This window comes from Ambystoma mexicanum, chromosome 11 (assembly GCF_040938575.1).
Source record: "Ambystoma mexicanum isolate Mex_15411 chromosome 11, UKY_AmexF1_1, whole genome shotgun sequence".
In the NCBI taxonomy this organism is placed as follows: Eukaryota; Metazoa; Chordata; class Amphibia; order Caudata; family Ambystomatidae; genus Ambystoma; species Ambystoma mexicanum.
Genome location: NC_090934.1, coordinates 482,455,027 through 482,480,385, shown reverse-complemented (window position 1 = coordinate 482,480,385; position 25,359 = coordinate 482,455,027). Strand labels below are relative to the sequence as shown.

The 25,359-nt window shown below is 47.7% G+C and overlaps 1 protein-coding gene across 1 annotated transcript in view; it reads left to right on the top strand.

The window, feature by feature from the left end:
- Positions 1 to 4,306: 4,306 nt before the first annotated feature.
- LOC138503529 (uncharacterized) overlaps positions 4,307 to 25,359 on the top strand; it is a 429,237-nt gene continuing 408,184 nt past the window's right edge. Inside the window, exons 1-2 of the mRNA XM_069623327.1 lie at positions 4,307 to 4,526; positions 12,365 to 12,447. Of these exons, the coding sequence (XP_069479428.1) occupies positions 4,441 to 4,526; positions 12,365 to 12,447 (169 nt within the window). The 5' untranslated portion in view covers positions 4,307 to 4,440. The remainder of the gene's footprint in view (positions 4,527 to 12,364; positions 12,448 to 25,359) is intronic.

Sequence of the window (25,359 nt, the reverse complement as noted above, 5' to 3'; positions counted from 1 at the left end):
GACAGGTGCAAACGCTGCATCTAACGTCGATTCAGTCCCTGCCTCCTACAATCACTACACCCAAAGTTAGCGCAGCTCGCGCTCGGCTGCAACTACTATTCTTGGCGCGAATGCAGCCTACTCTCCGCCGCAGTCACTGCTTCGAGTGCCTGTGCAGCCCCGTGCCATTGTTTCACGCCTCACTAGTGAAGTCCGTGCCCCCTGTAACAGCAGTATTCGGCGCAGGTGCAACACCTTGCTACTTGCAATCGCCGCATCTAGCAGATTCGAAGTCCTTTCAAATGAAAGCGCAGCTGGTGCAGACTCTTCTCAGTTGCAGCCACTTCACCCATTGTTTGTGCAACCCCTGTCAAGTGAAACGACTGCATCCAGTGCTGGTGTGGCCCTTGTGCAGTTGCAAACAAGCACTGCCTCCAGCCCTGGTGCCGCTCCAATGCTAGCTGCAATCTGGGCAACCAGCCTTTGTGCTGGCACCCTGCTAGCTTAATCACTGCTTCTGGTGGCTCGAGTGCCCGATGCAAACACTGCATGCAGCCATGGTGCAGTGTCACTTCCCTCTACAGACACTGCTTTTCTGCCAGTGGTGATCCCTGCCTTCCTGGCAGCTGTCCTCGCCAGCATCTCTGCCACCAAGCTCAACTGATGCTGTGATTTCCCCACCAGGGTGAAATCACAGCACCGCTGCCACCTGCAATCCCCACATCCTTGGAAACCGCCATCACTGCATCCCTACCACGAGCAGCACTGTAAATCTGCAGACTTCCACCAGTGCATGCCTGCCAGCTGTGATCACTGCACCTCTGCCTGCCGGCTCGCTGCAACAGATGGGCATAACCCTACACCCACTTCCTAGCAACAGGGCATCAGGCCTCAATGGAGCCCACACCCTCAAGAAGCGCTGCCCATTTGCAGCCCCTTTGACCAAACAATCATACAGGGATAGAAATTGAGAGAATGTGTTTAAAACAAAAATAGTTGTTTGCAGTTGCTGGCTTGAGCCATCAAAACAAATATAAACATATAAAATAAAAATTCAGTACCATCTATGAAATGACTAAACTCCTCCTACAGGCGGGCGGGTGGGGGTGGGGGTGGGGGATACAAATAGTGAAAGCTGTTGGCACACTTGGCGGGATCGGCGAGGAGAAGGAAAAACACCGCGCGCGGTGTGCAGAGAGAGCAGCTCCTACTGCCGGGTCGCTAGGCAGTGGATGCAGCCGGCGAGAGCTGGCTGAACAGGCAGGGCTCTGCAAAGCCAGGGATCCCCATCTCCACAGGCACGCAGATCCCGGGGGCCCCGACCCCCAGCACCAAGGAGAGGTGCTTTATTTTCTGCGCGGATTCCTCCCCTCACCCCCTCTCTCGCTGCTGCTAAAAATAGCAGCAGGGCTCCAGAAATAGAGGCTGGGTTGCACTGCTATAAAAACCGCGCGGGTGGACGCATCCTGGACATCGGCGGTCGCTTTTTTTACTCTGTCTGGAAATTAATTGTTGGCTGTTTTCCCCCTCCTTTTACTCTGTGTCCCTCTTGTTTTCTGCCCCCCCCACCTCTTCGCCCTTCCATCCCTAGATCTCAATGTATTTTTATTTCCTCCCCAACCCTTCTCTTTCTCGTTCTCTCCACTCGTTTCTCTTCATATTTTCTTGTCGTTCTAAGTGACTGCGATTCTTCTTTCTTCTGTTATCCCATCGTTTACGCTGCCTCTTTTTCTTTTTCTGGTCCCTAACCTTTGTCCCCTGCTACTCGTTGCATTTTTATTTCCCTCCCAAGTCTTCCTTTTCTCCGTTTCTCTTGGATTCTGCTTCTCTTTCCTTTTCGCTCTTTCCCATTCCACCTCTTTCTTTCCTTCACTCTCTAGGTCTTTCTGTTACATGTTGCCCCTCTCTCCAAGTCTCCTTCCTCTCCCTGTATACTCGTCTGCCGCTTCCCTTCTCTTGACCCCTGTTTAAATCTTTCTGTTTCTACCAAGGACGTGCAGCGTGGGTGAGTACTGTAATACTGTGCATGTTCCCGTCTGTGCAGCTAGCTGGGTTTACAGAAGTCCTTGTTGCACGCAGTGTGTCTTAGCATGGCGTGTGTGTGAGAGAGGGAGCGAGAGAGAGAGAAGGGGAGAGAGAGAGAGAGAGATCCATCAAAAAAGGAAGACCTATGTTTATAGTGGATGCACGCGAAGCATGGCTGGCGGTCCGTGCAATAAAGCAAGGGGATCTCCCTCTCCAAAACAGTGCGGGTTGCAACTTCTCAGTGCTCAGGAATCCGAATGTACACTGTTCCCTATAACGGCGGCAAAGGAGCCTGGGGTCTGATGCAGCGTTGAAGGGGGATGTGGAGCCTTGTGCTTCCAGTCCGCCACCTTCAACAACAAAACAACAGTCGTGCAGTAGGGAGCCCTAAGCGCACTTTAAAGAATGCAAAGAAGGCAGACAGCTACTCGGTGAGAAGATAGCCAGCTAGCTAGAGGATACGGGGAGGCAGATAGACAGACAGGTGGGAGGATGCTGCGGCTCCAGGGCTGTTAGCACTTGGCACGCTGCCTCTTCGGACGAAGGACCAGGGAACCGCCACATAAGAACGGCAGCCCTGGGAGCTCTCCAGCAGCGGCAGTGCTGATGAAGACCTCGCCACCACGCACCTCTAAGAACACATCTTTCCTTTTGGGGTTGGGGCTTGGTGGATTTGGGGAACAACGTGGTGTCTGGATTGCAGAGCAGGACCCCCTTTTCCCCCCAAACCACCGTTCCAGGGTGAGCCAATAGTGCACATGTACACTTTATTTTCTTCCCTTGAGCAAGTCGGTGACTGCACAGAAGAGAAAGACGTGGCTGTAATTGAGAGGCAGATGAGGGGAGCTGTCCAGCTACTGTGGTGCTGATCACGGGAACCTCCTTAGATTTCTCGAAGGCAGATCATTTTTGTAAAGGTGCGGTCGCAGGCCATTATGGTCGGGGGATGGGGGGGGGGCATATGATGACTCGGTATCACTAACACCATACTCGTCCAAAATACAAGGAGTAATAACCCAGGCAGGAAGGCAGGGATGCCCCATGCAATCCCGGGAAGTCCCAGACGGAATCTCCATGCAGCAGGCACAGTGAGACTGCAGGGAGCTGGCGCCCCTTCCCGCTTGTGCGTTTAAATTGGGCTTCTCATTCACAAAAAATAAGAGCCTATAGGTTGATGAAGTCAGACCTCCGCCCCTCCCAATAAGCTTCCACCCACCTTCTTACAAACACTCCTATCTCGCACGAGACACGGGCGTTCTTCTCTTCTCCGCCCCTCGCATCCCCGGCTAGCATCCTCCCGTTAGAGCGGCGCTTAATCTCGAGGCAAGAAAGAGCAGGGGTGCCTCGGGGTCAGGGTGTGCTTTCAAAGGTTGGGGAAACCCCTGCAATAAGCCTGCCCCGAGCTCCTGGGTCACTGTCTGGCCTCGCAACGAAGTGGCTTGCATTGTTAGAGCACCCCCTGTCGGGGAGATATCAGAATAGCTGTACGTTCAGAGGCGCGTCAGTAGTACTTCGGCTGGAACCAAAAGCCCCGAGCGTTTAGGAAAGTCAAAAACCCGCCCCTCCACCTCCCAATGCAATACCCAAAAGATAGGAGCTTACATCCCTACCCAATTGTAAAAAACCTGTACAATGTTGTACGAGTTTTAAAGATTAGCTTCATACGTGTGTGTGTGTGCCCCCGTGTATGCAGTGATTAGTCTGGTAGCAGTTATTCTTGCACAATTAAGAGGGGCGGGGGTGGCTGTGGGAGGTCAAAAGCAGATTCCTGTCTGCAGACCCAGGCTCCTTGGCACTGATTGCACACTCGTGGCACCTCTTTGCTCTGCAGCCTACGTGGGTGGTGTTTACAAACTCTACCCCCTCGCAACCCCCAACACGTGTGGAGGAAATGCGTGTGGTGAGCGGTGTGGCAGCTGCTCAGACTGACACTGGGGCGTGTCGGGAGAGCTACAGAGAAGGCGTGCTCCCACCTGGAGCAACGCCACTTTATGTGTCTCTCCAAAAGGTGCCCAGCGCATCCTGTTCCCCTGCTCCCTTTAAATAGAGCCCCCCACCCCCCATGATGCCCCCACCCCCAGGCTTGTCGTGTGTTTTTTGCAAACAGCATGGACTTCCAAAAATCGTGACTCTGTGAGTGAGTAATGCCTCTACTGCGTCAGGGCTGCAGGCAGAGTGCAATATTAACACTGGCGAAGTCGTGACTTCCAGTCCAGACCCCCTTCCCGCGAGTGAATGCCCCCCCACAGCCCTCCTCGTAAGCACATCCAAAGGGAGGGGAGGGGCTTCTGGATCACCATCACCACCGCTCTCATCGGCGGCAGCATCATCGCCTCGACACGATGGGCCAGGCAAGGGGTGTAGGGCAGGGAGCCTAGTATTAACACACTCGTGAGCCTCCCCCACAGCACAGGACCCTATATACTTACCTGAAGGATGGAGACAGCAGTGGACACTGCGGAGGGTTGCCTGCACGCGGCATGTCCTTCTCGCCAGGACAGGAGCAAGCTGAACTATTGGCAGTAAGTCGGGGATAAACTTTAGCCGCAGGCAGGGAGGGGGCTGGGGGCCGTGTACAGGCAAATATAATAACGCCACTTGACAGGAAAGATGAATTCACCAGCCTGTATTTTAGGGTGCAGTGATTCTGCCAGCAGAGCAACTTGTGGGCATGTTGAGAGAGGGAACTACTGAAAAGTGTTGCACAGCCAGGCTGTGCCACACTGCGTCGCTGCTTGGGTTGCCAAACAGTGTTGCTGGTCGAGGGGCTAGATGTGCTATGTTACCGAGTGGCTGCTCTGTGTTGCGGCGCTATTGGTGAGACCAATGTACAGTGTTGCTGGGGCAGCTATTCCAGTGGCGCGGGGCTCTTCTGCAGTGTTGCTGCTGGTGGATGATTTGCAATGGTAATGGGTGGATGGTATCAATTGCAAAGTGTTGGTGTTCGGAGGGTATGGCTCAGTGTCGCCGAGAGCGGGCTACTGAACAGGTTTGGCGGGCTGAGGTGGGTTCGGGACAGTGTTGTTGTTTTTTGCAGAGGGTGAGGTGGAGGTTGGGGGCGTTCAAGTACGCCAGCGTCCCGCTAAAAGGGGGCTTTGAAGTGTTTCACGGGCCAAGGCGCAGTTCCCCCAGCAGGGTTTCAGTGGGCCGCTACCTGGCCACTTTGTGCAAAGCGTGTGAGCGAGGTGCACGGGAGCCTGGGAGAGTAATGCCTACCCGGGCTGCAGGGGTAGGGTGGGGGCTCCACCTGTACGCGACAGCGTCTTTGGGGGGTTATAAAGAGCGTGCAAGAGAAGGCACGCGTCTCTACTGCCCTGGAGTGGACCTGCTCAACCATAGACTGGGGGTCCCCTCGCACCACGGCCCATTGGCCGTGGGTTATCAGTCCACCCATGGGGTGAGGGGGGCTGACTGCAAAGTGGCTGTGGTGGGGGGAGATTCATACTGGTAAAGTTAGAATGCTGCACTTTGTGAGAGCTGGAACTTTTAAAAGTGGATCTCGCATGTATCTATCCTCGGCGAGACCCCTCATTAGCCTTTATGAGGCACTTGTCCCACAACCTTGCAGGTATTAGCAGCGCACGACCCTCGGTGGGGAGGGGCGTATAGAAGGGACTTGTGGGAATTCTCTTAGAGAGAGATTGTGTGCAGGACCCTCCCCACCCCCTGCGCCATGCAAGCCAACCCACAGTATTTGGAAATCCATTGTGCACAGTCACTCTAAAGGAAGTGTAGGTCCACATATCCCAACTCAATGCTTACCTCCGCCTTCACAACATGTACTGGCAATGCAGCTGTACATGCTCCCAACTCTAGACTTCTTCTGCACTAGACCTATGGACCCCCTGCCAGTGTCCCGCAGGCTTCCTTCTAAGCAATAGTCCTATACGAGCGGATCTGTAGGGTCCCGTCTGCTTTTTTCAGTAGGTCCCCTTCCTAATACTATATAACTAGACTTTACGTGCCTCACAATGCCCTCGTGCGCAATCGTCCTATAGGTTCCCTTCCCCACAATGCCCCCATAGAAACCCTCGTCTGCAGCGGCCCTTGAGCCCCAAATTTAGACAACGGTCCTACAGAAACCATCTGAAGCAGTGGCCATAATAACCCACCGAACCCCTCCCACGACTTTGCCTTCCATCCCAGCCTTATACAACAGGCCTATAGGAACCATTTTCAACAGTGCACCTATAGATTCTGCTCTACAGGGTGGTCCCTCAGAACCCCCGCCCCCTATCCACAGTTGTCCGTCAGACCATAACCTATACAAGGATCCCATAGAAGCCCTCTTCTGTAATTGTCTCATAGATCGCCCTATGGGACAGGGGTCCTACAGAATGCAATTCTGCCGTGATTTAATAGATCACTTTCTGTGCCATTGTCCTATAGAAGCCCCCTCCCCTGTCCTGCAATAGTCTTGGAAAGACCCTGTTGGGCGATCGTACGATGCCACCACCCCATGCCCGCCCCGAGGTCCTAAGTAAACCCTTGTCTAATAATTAGAAATGGAAATGTTTATTCCTTCTTCTCTTTCGCCCTTTCGAAAAAAAAATCCATCTGCGGGCTGCTGGGATTGGTGGGTGACGATTTTAGCTGCGCCAATGGGCAGCAAGCCTGCCGTCTATTTATTTAGTGCTCAGGCAGGAGTCTTGTCTTTATACAGCGCCAGGACTGGGCGCTGCAGCCTGCACTCCGGAGCTGTCCCCGCGCTGCTTGCGGGGACTGGAGGGCGGGGAGCCTCCGGGAGGGGGCTGCCCCTTCATTATGGGGATCTGTTGGAGAAAAAAGGGCTGCTCCTTTGGGGCACAGGTGCTAAATGTTGGTGGGAGGGGGATTCTTTGCGGGTGGGCTTGTAGGGGGCACAGCCCCCACCTTCTGTTGGCTCTTTGCTTCGGAGACGGTGTCCGGCGGCCCCCTGGCGGGAGTGGAATGGGCTTGGGGGCGGCCCCCCTGCGGATGAAGCTCGGGTGCCTCGGATCCAGAAGCCCTCGCCTTGCCCGCACGCCGTCTCCTAGACGATGCCGACGCTGCACCCCGTCCTCCACGAATCTTTTTGCGGTCTGGGCTTGCTGTGTGTGACTTTCAAGGCGGAAGCCCTTACCCCAAAAAGCATTCGTGGAGGGCACTTTCGACGAGGAAGAGGAGCGGAAAGAAGACTCGGAGGCGCGGCGAGAGGCGCCACGCAATGCCCCCACTCCCTTTGCCGCTTACTTTGTACAATGCATAGACTACTGTGCCGTCCACTGCGCCCCCATGTCGCACGATCCGAAAATGTGTCAACTTTCTGTTAATTAACTTGGTTAACATGCCTCCTGACAGCGCCCTACCCTTGCCTCCCAAAATAAAGTTCTGTCGACTTTTGTGCTCCTATCTGTGAACAATTATTTGATGTAGAAATGCTTCTTTTGTAATTTACTGTTTGTACTTTCGAATAAAATAAAGACAAAACCGAGTTGGGAGGAGGAAGAGGGTTTTATTGAGATGTTAAGTTGGGGGGTGGGGGGGTTGTCATTCGTAAGGGAGGGGTTCAGGTGTCTGGGACGGGTGGGGCGTGGAGAGGTGGGGGGAGGGGGTCTGAGGGGAGAGAGACTGTAGTGCAGGGTAGACAGGGAATTCCCGGTAATGGACGGGAAGGGGGTGCCCTCGCAGCGCCCACGCATGGCGTTATCGCCGTGCACAAAACATGCTCTTTTGCGTAGCTTGCTGTTGACTTTAGAAATAAGGGGTTAAAAGGACAACAGTCGGGGGCCCGTAGGGGAGAAAGTAATCCGAAGAGGGGTGTCGGAGGTAGTGGTAATAACAATGGGCTGCCAACTCGGCTGGCGTCTCGGCTGAGCGAGCATGGCCGGGGCACCCTGGCTGCCATCATACGCAAGTATGGGAGGCCCGGGCGCCGTTGGCGTCATGTCCCAAATAACCCCTCTTTAACGCCCCCTGCACGGGGATTCCCGCGACTGACTTCGGGGAATCCAAGAAGGGCTGTATAGGGAGAATGCCCAGTCTGGGGCCAAACACCAGTCGATGCCCGGCACGTGCATTTCCCAGATCCACAGTGCACACTTAAATCCACAGTGCACAGGGAGACCCGTGTGAAACGCCGGCGGGGAATAAGAAACAGGCGAATTCCGTAAAGGAAGTGTCCTGCCCGGAAGCCCGCGCGTCCGTGTGGCAAGAGAACGCGTGGAGCGCGTCGCGCAAAGAGTTGCTGTAACTCCGAAGATAAAGCAGGTTTCGGAGAATCGAGCCCACCATCGCGAAGAGTAAAAGGGACCCAACGCGGGGGCGCGGGGGTTGGACTAGAAGCGAAAGAAGGCAGTGTTTTCACATCGCACACTTGACCATGCCCATTGAAATAGTCCGGTTAGAAAGTGTCCGCCTTCAACGGCGGCAGGACTGCGTTTTCTTAAACTGTCCACGGATCGCTTAGATACGCACGCTCGGGTGCTTTTTGTACCTCAGAGTCCTAAAACCTTGCCTTTCCGATTCATCCTAGGGGGCACCGAAGTAAACAACGTGGTCGCTGCCGAGCCCCATTCAAGTGTGTGTTAGAAGAGAGCTTGATCGGGGTGTAGGGAGGGCACCCGAAGCCTAAACGAGTCCTCCCCAGAATTGTCACCCCTCCAGAGCCTAACCGGGCTTCTTCACAGACATGCACGTGTGTCCTTCTTGTACGAGGACGGGCCGCAGACGCTCATTTTAACAAGTGTGTCCTCTGGGCGCCCCCTGCTCGTTGCACAATTTTTTTTAAATTAGAAGAGGCTCGCATTTCTCAGCACTTATCCCCCAAAATATCCCACGAGTGCTTTCCTGAAAGTAATTACATTTTTACGTTGGCAATTGTACACTGGGCCCAGCTAGGCATGCAACGTATAGGGGCAGGGGCGCAACAAAACTGCTCACCCTTCAAATGTTGGGGAGGCACTAACTTTAGAGATGGTGGCGGGAGGAACACACGTACCTGTTTGGGGGGGGGGGCATCTAACTTCTTTGCCATTGTAATGAGACTATGCTAGTGCAGCTTCAATGTTACAGGCAGTCAATTCTCTCCTTTAGGTCTGAAAGCACCCACTTGTGGACTGCTGTGAGAATGAGCAGTCTCCTGTTCCCCTCTCTACCCTTGCCATCACTCCCCTGGCATGCGAGCACTAAACCCACATCAAGATTTCAATTGCCTAAAGAATTATGCATTTGAATGCAGGTACTAGCAGCGAAATGCTTCACGTTAGTGTGTGCAGGGCAATTCTTTACAGTGAAGCCCACCCAGGTGCCATTTAACATGCATGTCCTGTTTTGGCCGTCCACGGCTCTGTAGGTCAGCCAGGTCGAGTCAACATAGCCCATCATAATTTCGGAAAGTGGGGGTCTAGAGCACGATCTGCACAATGGTGGTGTGCCGCTGTGTAGGATACACGGCTACACATCCCAAGGGCACGGGCATGGCTTAATGGCCGTTCTGCCAGCTCCAAGTGGGTGGACATGTATGGAGGACCGTCACCTGGTGCGCTCCCTTGCCATCTCAACATTGCCACAAATGCAGAAAGCCCCCTGTCTAGAAATGAACATGAGATCCCCCTCCTCCCCCCACCAGAGTCCCCAAACTATCAGAAGTCTCACAAAGCGTCTCCCCGGTCACTGAAAAACGAAGTTACAAGACGTATTGCATGGTGTGAAGCGAGCACGTATGCTGCTTTGCACACGAGTGGTTCAGACTTGTCGCCTGTCACCACGGATGCACTAACAGGTTTGTCATTATTAGGTTTGGGGCAGCGAGGAGTGTGGTCTCGAGCAATGTAGACATGGGGGATCAGGGGGGTGGGGTGTAGGGGGCTGAGTCTGCAATACCAAGCTGTTCTGTCCAGACGAACCAATCGACAGCAATGCTAGTGGCGGGGCTTCCCCCTTTTCTTCTCGTTAATTGAGGTTTAATATTACGTGCAAGGGTGCGGTTTTTAGCTATAGTGCTTAACACTGCTGTTCATGTCCAAGCGCTTGTAATTTTAACAGCTATGTCAACTTGGGCAAAGGAAGGTGAAGTGATTGATGTAGGATCACTGGATTTTTGCTCAAGTGGGACATCCGAGGTGAGCACACAGGTGTCCTGGTACCAGAGCAGATACACTAAGCCCGCGACGCTGGCATCATTTTGATGGAAATAGCAAGGTTGTTGTTGCCCAAATAAGCGTGAATGTCGTAAATTACAATGTCTTCTTTGAGCTAAGGCACAGCGTGCCCCAACCATGCCTGCAAGGTGCCCCTAGAGTGCATGCGTCCTTGTATGTGTAGTGCCAGGGCTTACTCACGCGTCCCTGCTTTTTAAGGGATGGTAGAAGGGAACTTCCAAAACATATACTGTCTTGGACAGGGAAACACAGGGCTATGCAGTGCATGGAGTGGCCATTCCATGCATTATTAGAGGGAACACGCTCTTGTTAAGTTATTGGGCATTTGCAGAGTGCCATATTACCATTGGTATGATCTCAAACCTTGTTCAATTACTCATCCCTCGCCTGGCTGCACCCCACCACCTGTGTATATACCACTATCTGCTAGCCCTACAATATACGTGCATTTCGTAATACTAATGTCTGGCCTGGCTGCTCCCCACAATCTCCGTATATAACCCAGATATTCTGTACGCGCATTTCGTATGACTATTATCTGGCCTGGCTGCTCCCCACAATCTGCGTAGATAACAGAGGTCCTGTTAGCCCTACAACATACGTGCATTTCGTATTACTACTGTCTGGCCTGACTGCTCCCCACAATCTGCCAATATAACACAGAGATTCTGTACGTGCATTTCGTATTACTACTGTCTGGCCTGGCTGCTCCCCACAATCTGCCTATATAACACAGAGATTCTGTACGTGCATTTCGTATTACTACTTTCTGGCCTGGATGCTCCCCACAATCTGCGTAGATAACACAGAGGTCCTGTTAGCCCTACAGCATACGTGCATTTCGTATTACAACTCTCTGGCCTGGATGCTCCTCACAATCTGCATATATAACCCAGAGATTCTGTACGTGCATTTCGTATTACAACTGTCTGGCCTGGATGCTCCTCACAATCTGCGTGTATAACACAGAGATTCTGTACGCGCATTTCGTATTACAACTGTCTGGCCTGGATGCTCCTCACAATCTGCGTGTATAACACAGAGATTCTGTACGCGCATTTCGTATGACTACTTTCTCCGCCTTGCCCTGTGTCTCTCTCACCTCTCTTCGTATCTTTATCTATCTTTCCTACAATAACATGCACCCCCTCCCCCACTTGAATTTTGCTGTGTTAAGCACTCTGTTTAGGTGCATGCTGTATTAATGTTCTAAGCAATGAATGATGAATAGCTTACTCCCATGTTATTTTTCCTCTTTAGGTTAGGCTGTCTCCCTTTGCTTTGCTTGTGTTTTGGGCACACACAGATCACTCACTTTCTGGCAGTACCACTGCTGTTTTACGCCCAATAGATTCCATACTTTCTCTTATGGGCAAAGGAGGGGGATGCGGGTCGGGTAAAAAAGACACTTCAGAAGGTTGAGATTAGCCACCTGTTTTCCAAGGGGGCATTATCACTTTTACTAGTGGATTGCAAGGCCTTCATATAAAGATAGACATATCTTCATGAGGTTGACGTTTGACACCTCTTTTTCCATGGGGCCTTTATGACATTTACAAGGCAAAGATGATTTCCTGGGGAAAAAAGGCTTGCACATGGTCTAATTTGCATACCCAGAATGCCTTGCTAATGTGGCTCTGAACTGGAAGCGAACTACCAGCAATGGCTACTGGGTGACATTGTGGAATGTGTGTGACTTGGCTCAAATGGATTATCCTACTTTCACATTTCAGGTGAAAGTTTTATTTCCAAGCCTTTTCAAAACCACCATAACTTTATTGGTGTTTTGTTTACATGCCCTAATTCTCTAACTACAAGGCTGTGAAGACTATGCTGTACTGATGATCCCTAACAAGGGATCAACCAGGTATGTAGTTGTCTTTTCAGACTTGCAAAGTTTCTGTCTTGGGTTGATCAAGCTATGTATAAAATAGCACTGCCCTCTAAGACAATGATGATTTCTTAGAGAAAAAGGCTTGCTTTTGGTTTAATTTGTATACCCACTATGCCTTGCTGATGTGGCTCTGAACTGGAGGTGGACTTCCAGCTATGGCTACTAGGTGGCATTGTTGTTGAGTGTGCGACTTGACTCAAATGGATTATTCTACTTTCACCATTAGGTTTGAAAGCCCTTCATATTTTTCTGTTGCTCCTCAGTCACAGAGTTTATTCCTGCAGGTCTGGTTCTCCTGCTCCTCGTTTTTTCATTAAACTTTGTCCTTAAACTCATTTCTTTCTAGGAGGTTGCGTCCAGCCGTCCACCAAGCGAACCCCAGCAGAGGCAGTTCAAGACCTGGAAAACATGGAATCTTTCCAACACAAGGTGAGGGCCCTCCACGCCACACACAAATACTAATAATGTGATCAGGGGCTATGCACACACATCGTACCGACAGCTCAGTGGTCATTTAGTTGTGTCCAGCTTGCCAGGACACTCAGATGTTGTTTATTGTCAGTAGAACCTGTTAGAAAAACAAAGCACTTTTTCAGAACGTAATTTAACATGTACCAATATCAGCACTTCTGTACAGTGGTGTGATGCTCTACACCTGTTTCAGTAAGCACTACACAATTATTTCTTGTTTCGTCATCTACCACGGCTAAACTTACCGTTTTTAAAATTTGTGTTGATGAGCCCACTGCAGACCCTGTGGTATTTACAACTGAATGCAGCCATCCAGACAGTAGCCTGGTTGGTATTAAGAAGTACAAATAAAAAAACAGATGGCATACCGCAAAACTCATTTGACTTCAAAATGGCCAAGGTGCTTTGTATAATTTGACTCTATGATGTAAAATATAAAGAGCTTTGATCGGAATGTAAACTAAACAACTTTATATCTTAATTAGGTTAACAGTATCACTCATTTGCACGCAGTCAATGGTTTTATTGTAGTGGTTACAGATGAGTAGTACAATCAGGCTTTTTGAAGGAAAGAGTACATCTGCTAAAAATAACAATGAAAGACTTAAAGATGGGAAACTTATGGGATACAGTTAACGTACAAAGTGGATACAACAGTTACAGATCATTGGGGGTACTGAAAAACCTAAGCGCAGACGCACAGAGGGCATACTCCATGCAGAATAAGGAGCGAAGAGAAAGGGGTTCATCAAGAGAAGCCCAGGTCATCTATGTGGTGTGGTTGCGGATAGTGGAGGTGACCACAGTGGCCACAACAGTTATGGCAAGGCGGGATCAGGGGAGCTTGATTTGAAGCCAGCATTGCCTCCTCTTCTGGAATGTGTCCTCCTTCCGCCTGTATGTCGCTGTGAGGTGTAGAGTGGTTCACCAAAGTGGAGTATGCACTGATGACACCCTCTTGCAGAAGGTTAACTAATAGTTTGACAACTTAGAAAGCAGACAATCCATTAAAGACTGGCACACTTCGGCTACTCCCAGAACTTGCAGGCCTCACACCATAGCGCATGGAACCAACGTTATTAGAAAAAGCTTTTTACAATTTTTTTATATTATTCAAATACAAAAGTAAATAATCTAATTATAGCATATTTATTATTAAAATACAAAAATGTATAGTCGACACATTTATGATCAGATCAAAAATGGCAAACCACTCCTGAAGCATGAAGCAGACAGCAGTTCAAGGAATTCAATATTGCACTACCTCGCTGGTCTATTCAAATACTTTAAACAGCTATATTGTCAAATCAACACATCCACACTGCACTACAGAGCACAGGCCTACACACATTGAGCACGCTTTTTCACCAGTGCACACAAATAGTGCCAACCCAGTCAGCACTATTTTTGCTGCAGTCATGCACCAAAGATATCCAGACACGTTTTACATAAAGCTTTAGAAAAGGACAAAAAATGTCATAGACTCATTTGTTCTACTTTTGCTGTATGCTTAAAAAGGAATGGAGCAAACAGATTCACTCTACTTTTCACCAGTTCAGAGTGGAAGTCATTTTTAGGTAAGATAACGTTCCTAATTTTTGCCCCAATTCACCATTTTCACGAAACATGCATGGACTAGTGCTTTTTTGTCTGGATTAGGTCCATTTAACGTGGTGCAAAGAGCAATTTTGCAGTGCAAAGTCACGTTTCTCCGCTCTGTGAATTAGGCCTGTTACAAAGTGTATTTCTGCAGTGCAAAGTCACTTTACTCCGCGCTAAACATTCTGTGAATTGGTCTGCTAGGAACTCCAGTTTACTCCATTCCACAAGCTGATGCAAAAAAGGTGCACAATAAAATGTCCTCTCTTAGTGCACATTGTATGTAAAATGTCACTTTACCTGCTAAAAAAGGGACAACTGTCAATGTTTCTTTCTCGTACAATAGCACACCCATATTCACTATTTTCCTTGTCATTGTTTTTTAATCAATCTCCAAGATTGCGTTAGAAGTCTGTCATGTAGACCTTGCATTGCTCTTTGACTGCAGGACCAGATCACTGCATCTGTCATGATCGCCTTTTTCAGACCATGGGCCCGATTCATGGAACTATTTGCACAGTTCAAAGTGACTTTGCATTGCCGACACAAACCCTGATTCATGGAAACGTGCAAAGGGTATTTTTGCAGTGCAAAATGAGCTTTGTGCTGACTTTGCACAGCAAAAATACACTTTGCACTGTTCCACGAATCAGGGTTCGTGTCAGCAGTGCAAAGTCGCTTTTCAGCAGTGCAAAGTCACTTTGAACTGTGCACACAATTCCATGAATCGGGCCCTAATGTCGACATACTGTGCTCAGTGCGGCACCTGGAGGCACATGCCATTAGTGCCCCTCTCAGGCATTAAAGTCATCGTTTTCCTCCACTCCAAAAATTTGGCCTGGCCTTTATATAGGCATGGCCTCTTGGCACCATTCTGTATTATGCAAACATTAAAAAGGTGCACACGGGATTTCCCAAAGTGACAATTTTTACGTAATGTAGGCCCGTCAGTAGTTGTACTTTTGAAGGTACAATTAACGGTTGCAAAATATATATACACACAGGAGGTAATTCTTTATTTTTTTTAAATACATGTTTTTATTGGTTGTATAACATTCTTGAAAGATGTGCACGTGGAAAGATGTGAGTGACCACAGATCTCACCTTGCAAGCCCCTCATTCACATGGTGGACTTTCAAAACGAACGAGGGGATTTAGGGTTTTGCAAATGACATTTTAATGACTTTAGCAATTAGATGTTTTCTTTTTTGCACTTATTGTAACCTTGATGCGCTACTTTGATGCCTTTTAATTTTTATCTGAATTTACATATTTATCCTGGATTATTTGATTGCCAAGTTTTATAATTGTTGTTAATTGCTGAATATTATATTCTGTATTTATTCATTATAAATACTTAATAAAAATTACTTACAAAAAAAAGGGAGGGTTGGACTGTGCAAGGGATCTGCAGCCAGACCAAATCATTTTCAAATGTCAGTCACTTTCCCAACACTTGAGTATCTATTTGCTCACTGACCTCACTTCTCGAGGCAGTGGGGTTCTCCCACCCACCCACGTCGATCAGTCAGCACATTTAGAGGTATGGAATTTAAAGGGCCTGCTACTGCACACCCATTATTTTACATGTCCACCGCAGTGAAGCAGGTGGAAATGTCAGCAAGGAAACATAAATGCTCATGGAAAGCACAAGTGTTGCTATTTTGGCCTGCAAAAGGGCATACTGGGTGAGGGAGAAGGAGGCGTAGATTTACTGTAGATCAAAGCACAACCCGTTGTGAACCAGACCGCTTGAAGTTGACGCGTCCCTGCCTGAATTCTACGCTCAGCATATTCAGAAGCGTGAATCAGCCCGTGCAAACCACGTTGCGTGCGTAAATGCCCTTTGTTATTATAAGGATATTGATCGAGCGCAAAACCAACTTTGGGATGCCACAGAGCGCTTTCAAAGTCATAGGGTGGAAGTACACAGTGTGGGAAGCAGAGATACAAGGGAGTGGAGAGATAACAATGGGGTAAGGGTAGACTATGCCATTTGGCAGCAAAAGATCTACAAGCAACCAGAGGGGGGTTGAGGGGGGCAGATTGCCCAGTCTCAGATTAGGTGGGGAGTAGAGGGTGTGTGCAGCTAGTTGTTAGGGAGGAGCCATACCTTAAAGAAGAGGGCCTTGACCTCCTTCCTGGAATGTAGAAGTGAGGGGGCGAGTCCGGTGTTGATGGGGAGTAGGTTCCAGAATATTGGGGAGTAGAAAGAGATGACCTGTCTTCTGGTTCTTCCCGTTCTGCACCAGAGGTGTTCAAGTTTGCACATGTCCTTACTTCCGATGAATCTCGGCCTTCCAGAGATGATGAGCTTCTCAGCGAGGTTGCATGGAGACGTGAAGGTGATGGCCTTGTAGATGATGCTGTAACAACCAACAGAGACAGACCACATGCAGTAGTTACACAGACGTAGTACACTCATAACCCATATACTGGACCATGACAGCCAATCCCAAAGGGAGGGATTGAACAAAAAGGGACAGAACATACCTCTATCTGCCCCTACATCCCCACCCCTAATGCACATCTTATCTATAAAAGGATAGAAGAAGGAGATAAACGGTCTTCGTCATCAATGAGGTCACAGAGAGTTGTTAACACGTCCTGGTCCATAAAGCAAGCGGTTACACATTACTAAAATTCAGGGTGTCTTAATCAATAACCACTGTGGCCTTAGAGTAGGGGCCAATGGACAAACAGAAAAATGTTTAAAACGTGGAAACACCACATCTGTGAATGTCTCAGGACTGGTATTCAACAATTCTATTCCCCCTGAATCATACCACACTATTTATTAAAAGTAATGTGCCACCCAATTTGTATTAGATTGATGCCACAATCTCTCATGAAGACATAAAAGGATGAGAGATCACTTTCTCTCCCACAAATACAGTATAGTTTATATTGCTTAATAACTGGTTCCACAGACTGCATGTGTCTACCGGTTTGAATGGCCTATCAACATAATGGCCATCTTCATCAGGACAGTCCTCTAGGCTGCTAATGTTATTTTATCACTAGGGGCAAGTCCAGTCATATTAACTCAATAAAAATGTACTTGCATGCTGCTGTCTTGATTACAAAGAACGAGGAGAAGTGATTTAGCAGGACCTGTGTCCATGTCGGGTACCAAATTCTGCGACAAAGTCTGCTTGGAAAAAGGCTTGTCCAGCAGCATTGTAGATGATGCAGCAGGATTTGACAGTGATGTGGAGCCAGTGTAGTTCAAGGAGGGTCAGGGTTATTTGGTCAAATGTGCAGAGTCCTCAGATGAGCCATGCTGCAGCATGTAGGAAACATCTTGGGGGGACCAGAGTGGTCACCGAAAAGCCCTACGGAGTGGCAGTGTCGCAATCCAAGTGGGAATGGACTAATGCTTGGGCAGCCGATCTGAAGTTGTTTACTGGGATGAAGAGCTTGATTGACCACAGGAGGGAAAGTTGGTATCAAGTCGTTTGTGTCTTCCTTGCTATGTGCTCCTTGAACGGGAGGTGTCTGTCGATGTAGAACCCAAGGGACCTGGTGCAGGTAGTCATTTGAGGTGTGAAGCCCTCAAGGTTCATACCTGCGAGCCAGGTCTGTCCGTCAGGATCTTTTGTGTTGTTGGTCAGCAGTCAGAATTTGGTCTTGGAGGGGTTGAGCTTCAGGTAAGCACTGGACATTCATGACTGGATCAATGTGAGGCATGTGCCTGTGTATGTCTTTGACAAAGGCTATCTTGAGGTTCAGCAGTGTGTTGACTGGGTATTTATGGATGCAGATGTGTGGATCCTGGGGGATCAGAGTGGTTCCATGTAAAGTTTAAAGAAGAAGAGAGAGGATAGATCCTTGCGTGCCACCATAGGAGATGGGTAGAGTTGGTGATCTGGATTAATCCATTTGGACACATTGGTGGCAGTTAGGTAGGATTCAAACCAGCAAGGTAGAATTAAAAAAAGCTAAGGATGGTCTCACTGATTCCCATGCAGTGATGTATAAGTTGGTCAGTGACTGGTTGTCTACTGTGTTAAACGCAGCTGAGAGGTCGAGTAGAAGCAGGAGGCAAGGATAGCCACTGTGGAGTATGTTCAGGGCATTGTAGATCACCTTGATGGTAGCCGTTTTCATTCTTCATCTGGCTCTGAAGACAGATTTTCAGAACTGAAGGAGGTTGTTGGTGTAGATGTGTTGGGGGAGTTGCGTGGCTACTGCTTTCTCAAGGATTTTACGAAGGAAGGGAAGGTGCGTGATGGGGCAGTAGTTACTGAGGTTGTTGAGATTCAGTATTGGTTTTCTGAGACGTGGGAGGATTTGTCCAGTTTTGAGGGTCAAGAGGAAGATGCCACGAGTGAGGGAGCTGATGGAGATTGCCAGGTAAGGGAGGAGTGCTACAGTCAGAAGGATCTTGAGTATGGAGGCTGGTAGGATGTCATACGCATGGGATGCTCGAGTGGGAGTCAGGCCCTCCATGTTGAGTGTGTTGAAAGTTGACCAGGTAGTGGTTGTTTTTCAAAATGTGGTGTGCTGTCAGTTGTGGCATTGGTGTTTATGTGCAGGTGGATCATGCTAATCTTATTGATAAAAATGTAATGGGGTGGATTTTTCGATGGGACACTGTACTGATGGGTGGGACAGAGGGTTGATGCAATCAGTGCTTGATGGCTTTGAAGAGGGCTCTGCTTTCGTATTTGGCCTTGGACCCTTTTGTGTGTCAGGCTGAGAACATAATATGGCAACTTTCTCTATTTTCGTGTGCCATGCCCATACAAAAGTGAAGAAAACCCTTCTATGAATCCGCCCAGTGGTGCTTCACAAGCAAATAGGGCTGATTAATAACAAACTCAGAAGTGAGTCTTAGGCTTGAAGATTGACAGTGGATAGAGGTCAAATCTTCATTCCTGCAAAATACTCAAATAAAACAGAGATACTGGGCTCAGAAGGAAAACCAGTTGTATTTATGTAGCAGTTAAAGTAACTGGACAAGGTGATTTCATTTTTCATCTATTTGGACTGTAAGGTCCAACTACAACAGAACAGGAGAGGACTCAAAAGCAGGTAAAGAGACTGACAGAGAAGAGAATGGGCAAATAAGATAAACACCAACACACGTACAACGCTTGCAGAAAGTGTTAATGATGGGCGAGGAGTGCCAGAGGGATGTGGTTAGGGATGTGCCAAATGGCTCAATTTCGTTCTGTGGAAACATTGTCAGATTTACTTTTTTCATAAAACTTCATTTTGGGGTGTTTTGGGATACAAAAAAATCTGAAATTCAGGGAAAAACAAAAGTTCCATGCAAAAAACAAACAGCCCAAACATGTGGTGTAACGGGAAAAAAACGGCCAGTTGGCTAAACGGAATTGGTGGCGAATTTGACCTATTCCGTTTTGCCGGCAGTAATTTTGCACGCCTCTAGATGTGGTAATTGATGGTGCCGAGCAAACAGTATCGCTCATTTATAATGAACCCCTGGAGTTATCGCACCAGCTGTAGGTTAGGGATCCCACCAAATAGTCCTCCCTGTTAATTGGTCCGGCCTTCTCCCAGCTTGCATCTCCGGACTACTGAGAACAGACCCATGTTTCATTTCTTAGTAGAATCAGCAGCTAAAATAGTTAATGCATTTGCTGCAGATAATTGTGTGTATACCCTGTGAACGGAGGATAGCACATGGGCAACGTGCTGGTCTTGGAAGCAAGACCACACAGAGCAACAGAGGTTCAAAGAACGTTATTAAAAAAACAAATACATAAATAAATGAGCTAGAGGTTTCAATACTGGCAGCACTGTTTCGGCCTTTCATCTGTATGAGTGTGATAAAGTAAGTAAAGCGAAGTGTGATCCTGATTACTTTGACGTTTCCGTTACTTGGCATATGAACAATATATTTACTATCACCTTCTTCGATTTGTCCTTAACTATTTAGGAGAGAGAACATAGCAACTAGTTTAACCAGTCACTGGTTTATTGTAAAGTACTTTAATGTTGGCAATAGGCCATACATCTGAGTGCTTTATAGACTAATTGAAATATATGGAACAGTTGCACTTGCAAAACCAAGAAGAAACAGCCAAGCTGAAGGAAGTGAGTGGGAAGAAGGAACCGTACCCAACCTCTGGCTCAGGTAGCTGCTCTGCTCTGCTAGGAAAGTCTTCCAAGAGCTGCCTTCCCCGGCTGATAAGGCCCTGTCCTGGGTTCTTTAGAGAATGCCTGTGCAGAGTGATTGCACTTTCATTGTTTCCAAAGGTGGACAGAGACTTAGGGAAATCCTCAAATTGACTGCCGAGCCCAGGGACGTCATTTAGGGGTTGCCAGGGGTCGCACCTGCGACCCCTGAGGTCTCCCTTGGTACCCCTGTGGTCTCCCTTGCAACCCCTGGCAAAAATATTGCAAGCTCCTGTGGCCAGCGCCATGTGGCTCTTTGCTTCTGGAGTGGCTGACTTTCTTTTTCTTGTTCAATCCTCTTAAAAAAATAAAAAACGGGATTCCACAAGTCTTAACACTTTCAGCAGTGACCCTAAATAAGAAAGAATAGGAATTACAAATCATTTGTCTTTCTGGAAATGTATGCAATAATTGCTAGACTCATTAAAAGTTTATTACACGTACACTTCAAGGGGTGAGTCACTGATTTAGTCTGTTCCTAAACACCTCAACTCAGCCTTTCATCCTTCTGAGGTCGATATATGAGTACCAACACAGATTGGGTGATATTTTATGTATATTTGTTCTATATAAAGCGCTTAAGCTAAGCGTAAGTGCTATATAATAAGACATCATTATCATTTGAACATGGATGTTTGCTTGCATTCGAAGTCATTTGGTAATATGAGCCTATACACACTGATCTGAATGATACATATTGCGATCCATTTCTGTATAAAATGTATATCACATTATAGTGATATCGTAACCATATTTTTCGTAGTGTACTTAGGAACAATGCTATGCGATGCCACTTCCTGTTTTGTCAAGGGGTGAAAGGTTGTGTTCCATCGCTTCCCGTGATATCTCTTAGGGTTTGGGTCAAATGACATCACTTCCTGTGATGTCATCAGAGGTCAAGGGTCATGTGGTGTTGCTTCGGCTACCCATAGCATTTTGGTGAAATGACGTCCCTGGCCGAGCCTATAGCTTTCGGGAAGGTGGGAGGGCTGGAACAGAGAAAGCCAAGAGACAATTACACGTTTGAAAGTTGTCAGGGGCGAGGAAGAGTAAGCTAGGCTTATGTCCAAGGCTCCGTTCCACATAGAGGAAACCCTGGCTGATGGCATAATGGGGCCTGCAGATAAAAGTGGACATCTTTCCCGGCCCCACCACCCTGGCACGTTGACAAACAAGAAGGGCAGTCTTCTTTTTTGTTCAGCTAATTCGAGATCTCACATGTGCTTATAAATTGCAATGATAAAGCAATACCCAAAACCAACACATAAAAAAATATATAGAAAGGCCAAGCCAAAGCATCAGAAAAGGCTACTTTTCTCATTATGCTGGGTTCCAAAAAGTTAACAGCTATCCCAACCCTTTAAAGTCTCCTCCAACATGGCCACTGCCATTATTTTGAACACTGATTCATTGTATAAGACTGCTAACCGCACCCAGCCAGACGCCTCCAAGATAAGACCACATCAAAAGCATTTAAGGACCCCCTTTCAACGGAAAGCAATGGAACGGCAAGCCCACCCACAGTGAAACCTACACACATGCATACACGCTGGAATGGAAGTGGCTGTGGGTAGACACACGGGCCTCATTTACATTGCAAACTTGCAGGTTTTCCTTATGTTTTCCACTGGCAAAAAGAACTGCATTTAAAGTCTGCACTGCATCTAGAATCCATCAGCCGAAAGCTGGTGAAAAATACACTGGTCCCCTTGCATGGCAAACTGGCAGGAAACCGGCGGGTTTCCACTTAAATGAAGCCCGCAGTGGCTAAGTGAGAAGGTAGCTTTCCCATTGTAAAATGGAAGGGGCGTTCTCCTCAAACCATACTTGCAATGATCAATGGAGTAACTTTGCTGAAAATGTTGGGGGGATGCCATCTAAAGGAAAGGGGCTCCTGCCAAGTGAGGGGTACAAAATGGTGTGCCACGAAAGTTGGGGGGGCAAACACCCTTGTCCCCCGCTAAAATTACACCCATAGCAAAGATTTATGCGCAATCCATCTGAAACATGTGATGTACCTCACATAAAATGTTTGAAATCGATAACATGCAAGTCACTCTGGTTCGGAAATGACTCCGTGTACCTGGAAAACAAAAGGTGTGAAAATAGTCGCGTGCACGTGAGTCAAAAACGGTATTCACTGTATACATAGAGCCTGATTGACAACGCATTTTCCAGTTTGAGATGCCATTGGAAAATGCTTTGTGAATCAGACCCATCGTGTTAGATAGTATAAGGTGGTCTATGTGGTAGACAGGTATTTCTTTCCCCTCTCCACCTGAATCCAGTTTGTAAAAAATCCACTATAGGGTAAATGTTCTCTTTCGATTCCCCATGTACCAAAATATAAACTAAACGTGATGATGGGATGACACAGGTAGACATATTTGCTACATTATGTACTCAGTTGCCAATTCATGGAAAAGAACGCAATCATCCCGCAAGGGCAGCGCGCCTAGAGCGACGCTGCGCGAGCCACTAAAGCTGGAGGTGCTGAGCAGCATGGGTTCGATACCATGTCCCGCACTTGGAGGCTGGAGTCTGCCATACAGCGCATTATAAAAAGCTATTTAGTTTTTTAAAAAATCGTTCTCTCTCGCTCTCTGAATTTATACAAAGAAATAAGCAAGGCCAGATTTGGCTGCAGGCTCTAGGTTCCACCTTCACAAAACCACCCTAATGGATTAACGCCAACTGCGTCCACTGCAAAGCCAATGGAGAGTGGCCCCACCCCTGCACCCAAAGAACAGCTAGCTGTACATGAGGTTTACAAATACTGCCACTTTGCCCGAGATTTGAATTTTTGATCTATATGTAACTTGGCTGGCATTGCTACGAGAAATGCGTACAGAGAGCAACAGTACCGATGGCAGGGGGCGTTCCAGTGCAGGCATAGGGCCTGATTCACAGAGCATTTTCCAATGGGGTTGTGCCATTATAAAACACTTCTGCGAATCAGAGAGTAAAATGATTTGTATATTTTGATTTGTATGTTTCGAAAGCGCATATCCCATGGGGAAGCTAGCAAAACTGCACCCGGGCGCAGGTGTACATTTAATTTGGCAGGAACATGGACAGCTTTCTTTGATATAGCCAGGAAGTTTCAATTAAACAGGTATGTTTTTAAGGACTTTCGAAAACTGGGCGGAGAATGGATTTCACGCAAATGTTGTGGGAGAGAAATCCAGATGCGGGGGCCCAGAGAGGGAAATCGTCAATCTCCCCAAATAGATGTTCGAGAGGAGGGAACTGTTAAAAGTCTCTGGGCCTCATTACGAGTTTGGCCTTAATAAGGGCATGGCTGCCTCCAAACTTGGGTCCGGGTTCCCTGAATGGGGAATTACCGGGCCATTCCGATCTAGGAGGGCTCGGTATTTCCCCATTCAGGGAACCCGGACCATCCCCATTCCCATTCGAGCCCCCATAGGGCTCAATGGGAATGGGGATGATGCTAACAAAGGGCCCGTTAGTAACGGGCCCGTTGTTAGCATGCTGGTCCCCTCACGGGACCCGCAAAGGGCGCCTGGTCTGGTCTGACCAGAAATCCAGAGCGGGTCTCGCAAGGGAACCTCGTAATGAGGTGGAATGGGTTTAACGGCGCTGGCACCATTACCGGCAGCGTTAAACCCATTCTGCCAGTGTCGTAATGAGGCCCTCTGTCCATTTGATCGTAAAGCGCACGCCGAACGATAAGGCAAAACCTTAGATGTTCGGTACATAAGTGGAGGTATCCCGCTGGTGACGGTATAGAGCGATGGAACATAGTAAGGGGACTTTTTATGCCGGGGGACTATCCAGAAGTGTGCTAAACAATTATTCACAGAGCCAGTCTTTTCATGGTTTCAGGTTACGTGAGTACATCGAGTTAGTTTAAGGGTAGTGGAGGCAGGGTAGTCCGCAGAGAAGTATATTACACAGTTAGTCACTGGGACAGTATTTACACGCAGATAACAAAAATAAAAACTGTTTATTTACAAAAAAACCCGGAAACAATACATTTTAAATAAAGAGGGCAGATGGTAAGAGCTCTGGGACATTTTAGGAATTAGTGATTTGAAAAGAGAAAGTAGAAGGTGCCATTTTTTGCAAAACAGTGCAATCTGTGAACACATTGTTTGTGCATCGTTTAGTTTTCACTTTTATGTACTTTGTCTCAATTGAATTAGCATCCCCCACCCTAAACCTTTGCATAATCGTGCACGAAGTTGCCCAAACATTCAGAGTAGGCCCAGGTTTCTGTTGTCCCCTTTTACTGGCATTAGTAGTATACTAGCAGAGGCGAATGCATGCATAGGCTGCAGACCTTTGCATTCACACACTGGGCCATCCTCCTGAGGCATTGATACGTGTGCAGACACCCTCAAACCTCTACGCACTGTAATTATGCAGCGATGTACCGAATTATTTCTCGGACCTGCACTCAACAAATGACCTTTTTTGACAACATCCGTCCAAGGAATAGAACTGCCTTCTGATTAGCCAGCGCCTGGTCTCTAGCAGCCCAGAGAGATCACCAAAGTAATCAAAAGTCTGGCAGCTTTCTAAATGACAACAAATGTAATATGTCAAATTAATAATGTCATTTTGTATATTTAAATTGTACTTCTCTTTACTTTGAAGCACCTGTCCCCATACAGTAATGCTACCTTTGTAAGTCACCTGTTCTCTTATATATGTATTCTGTCCATTTTGTTTTGTAGCGTCACACTTTCTTTTGTACACCCTCATAAACTGGCCCACCAATTGTTCTCATCTTTGTGCTATTGTGCAGGCACCCATTGTGGGAATCCCTCTGCCATCTGTTCATGTGTTATTTAAAGTCCATTTCTGATCGAAATTAACATTCCTGTTCTTCAAATGAATACAACTACAAATGAAGACATTTTATGACAGGTTGCCGCAATGTACACAATCTATAGCGCCCTGATGATGGCGGACCTTTGGCGCTATAGAAATAAATAAATAAATAGATAAAAATGTATAGTATTGAAAAACTCTACATAAACGCCTTTGACAGTCAAAAAGAGAATGCCTGTTCGTCAGTACTGAGACTTTCATTCCTCCAAATATTTAAATCGTACTCGGCCTCACATTCAGTGTTTTGCTTAAGGAATCAGCAAGTCG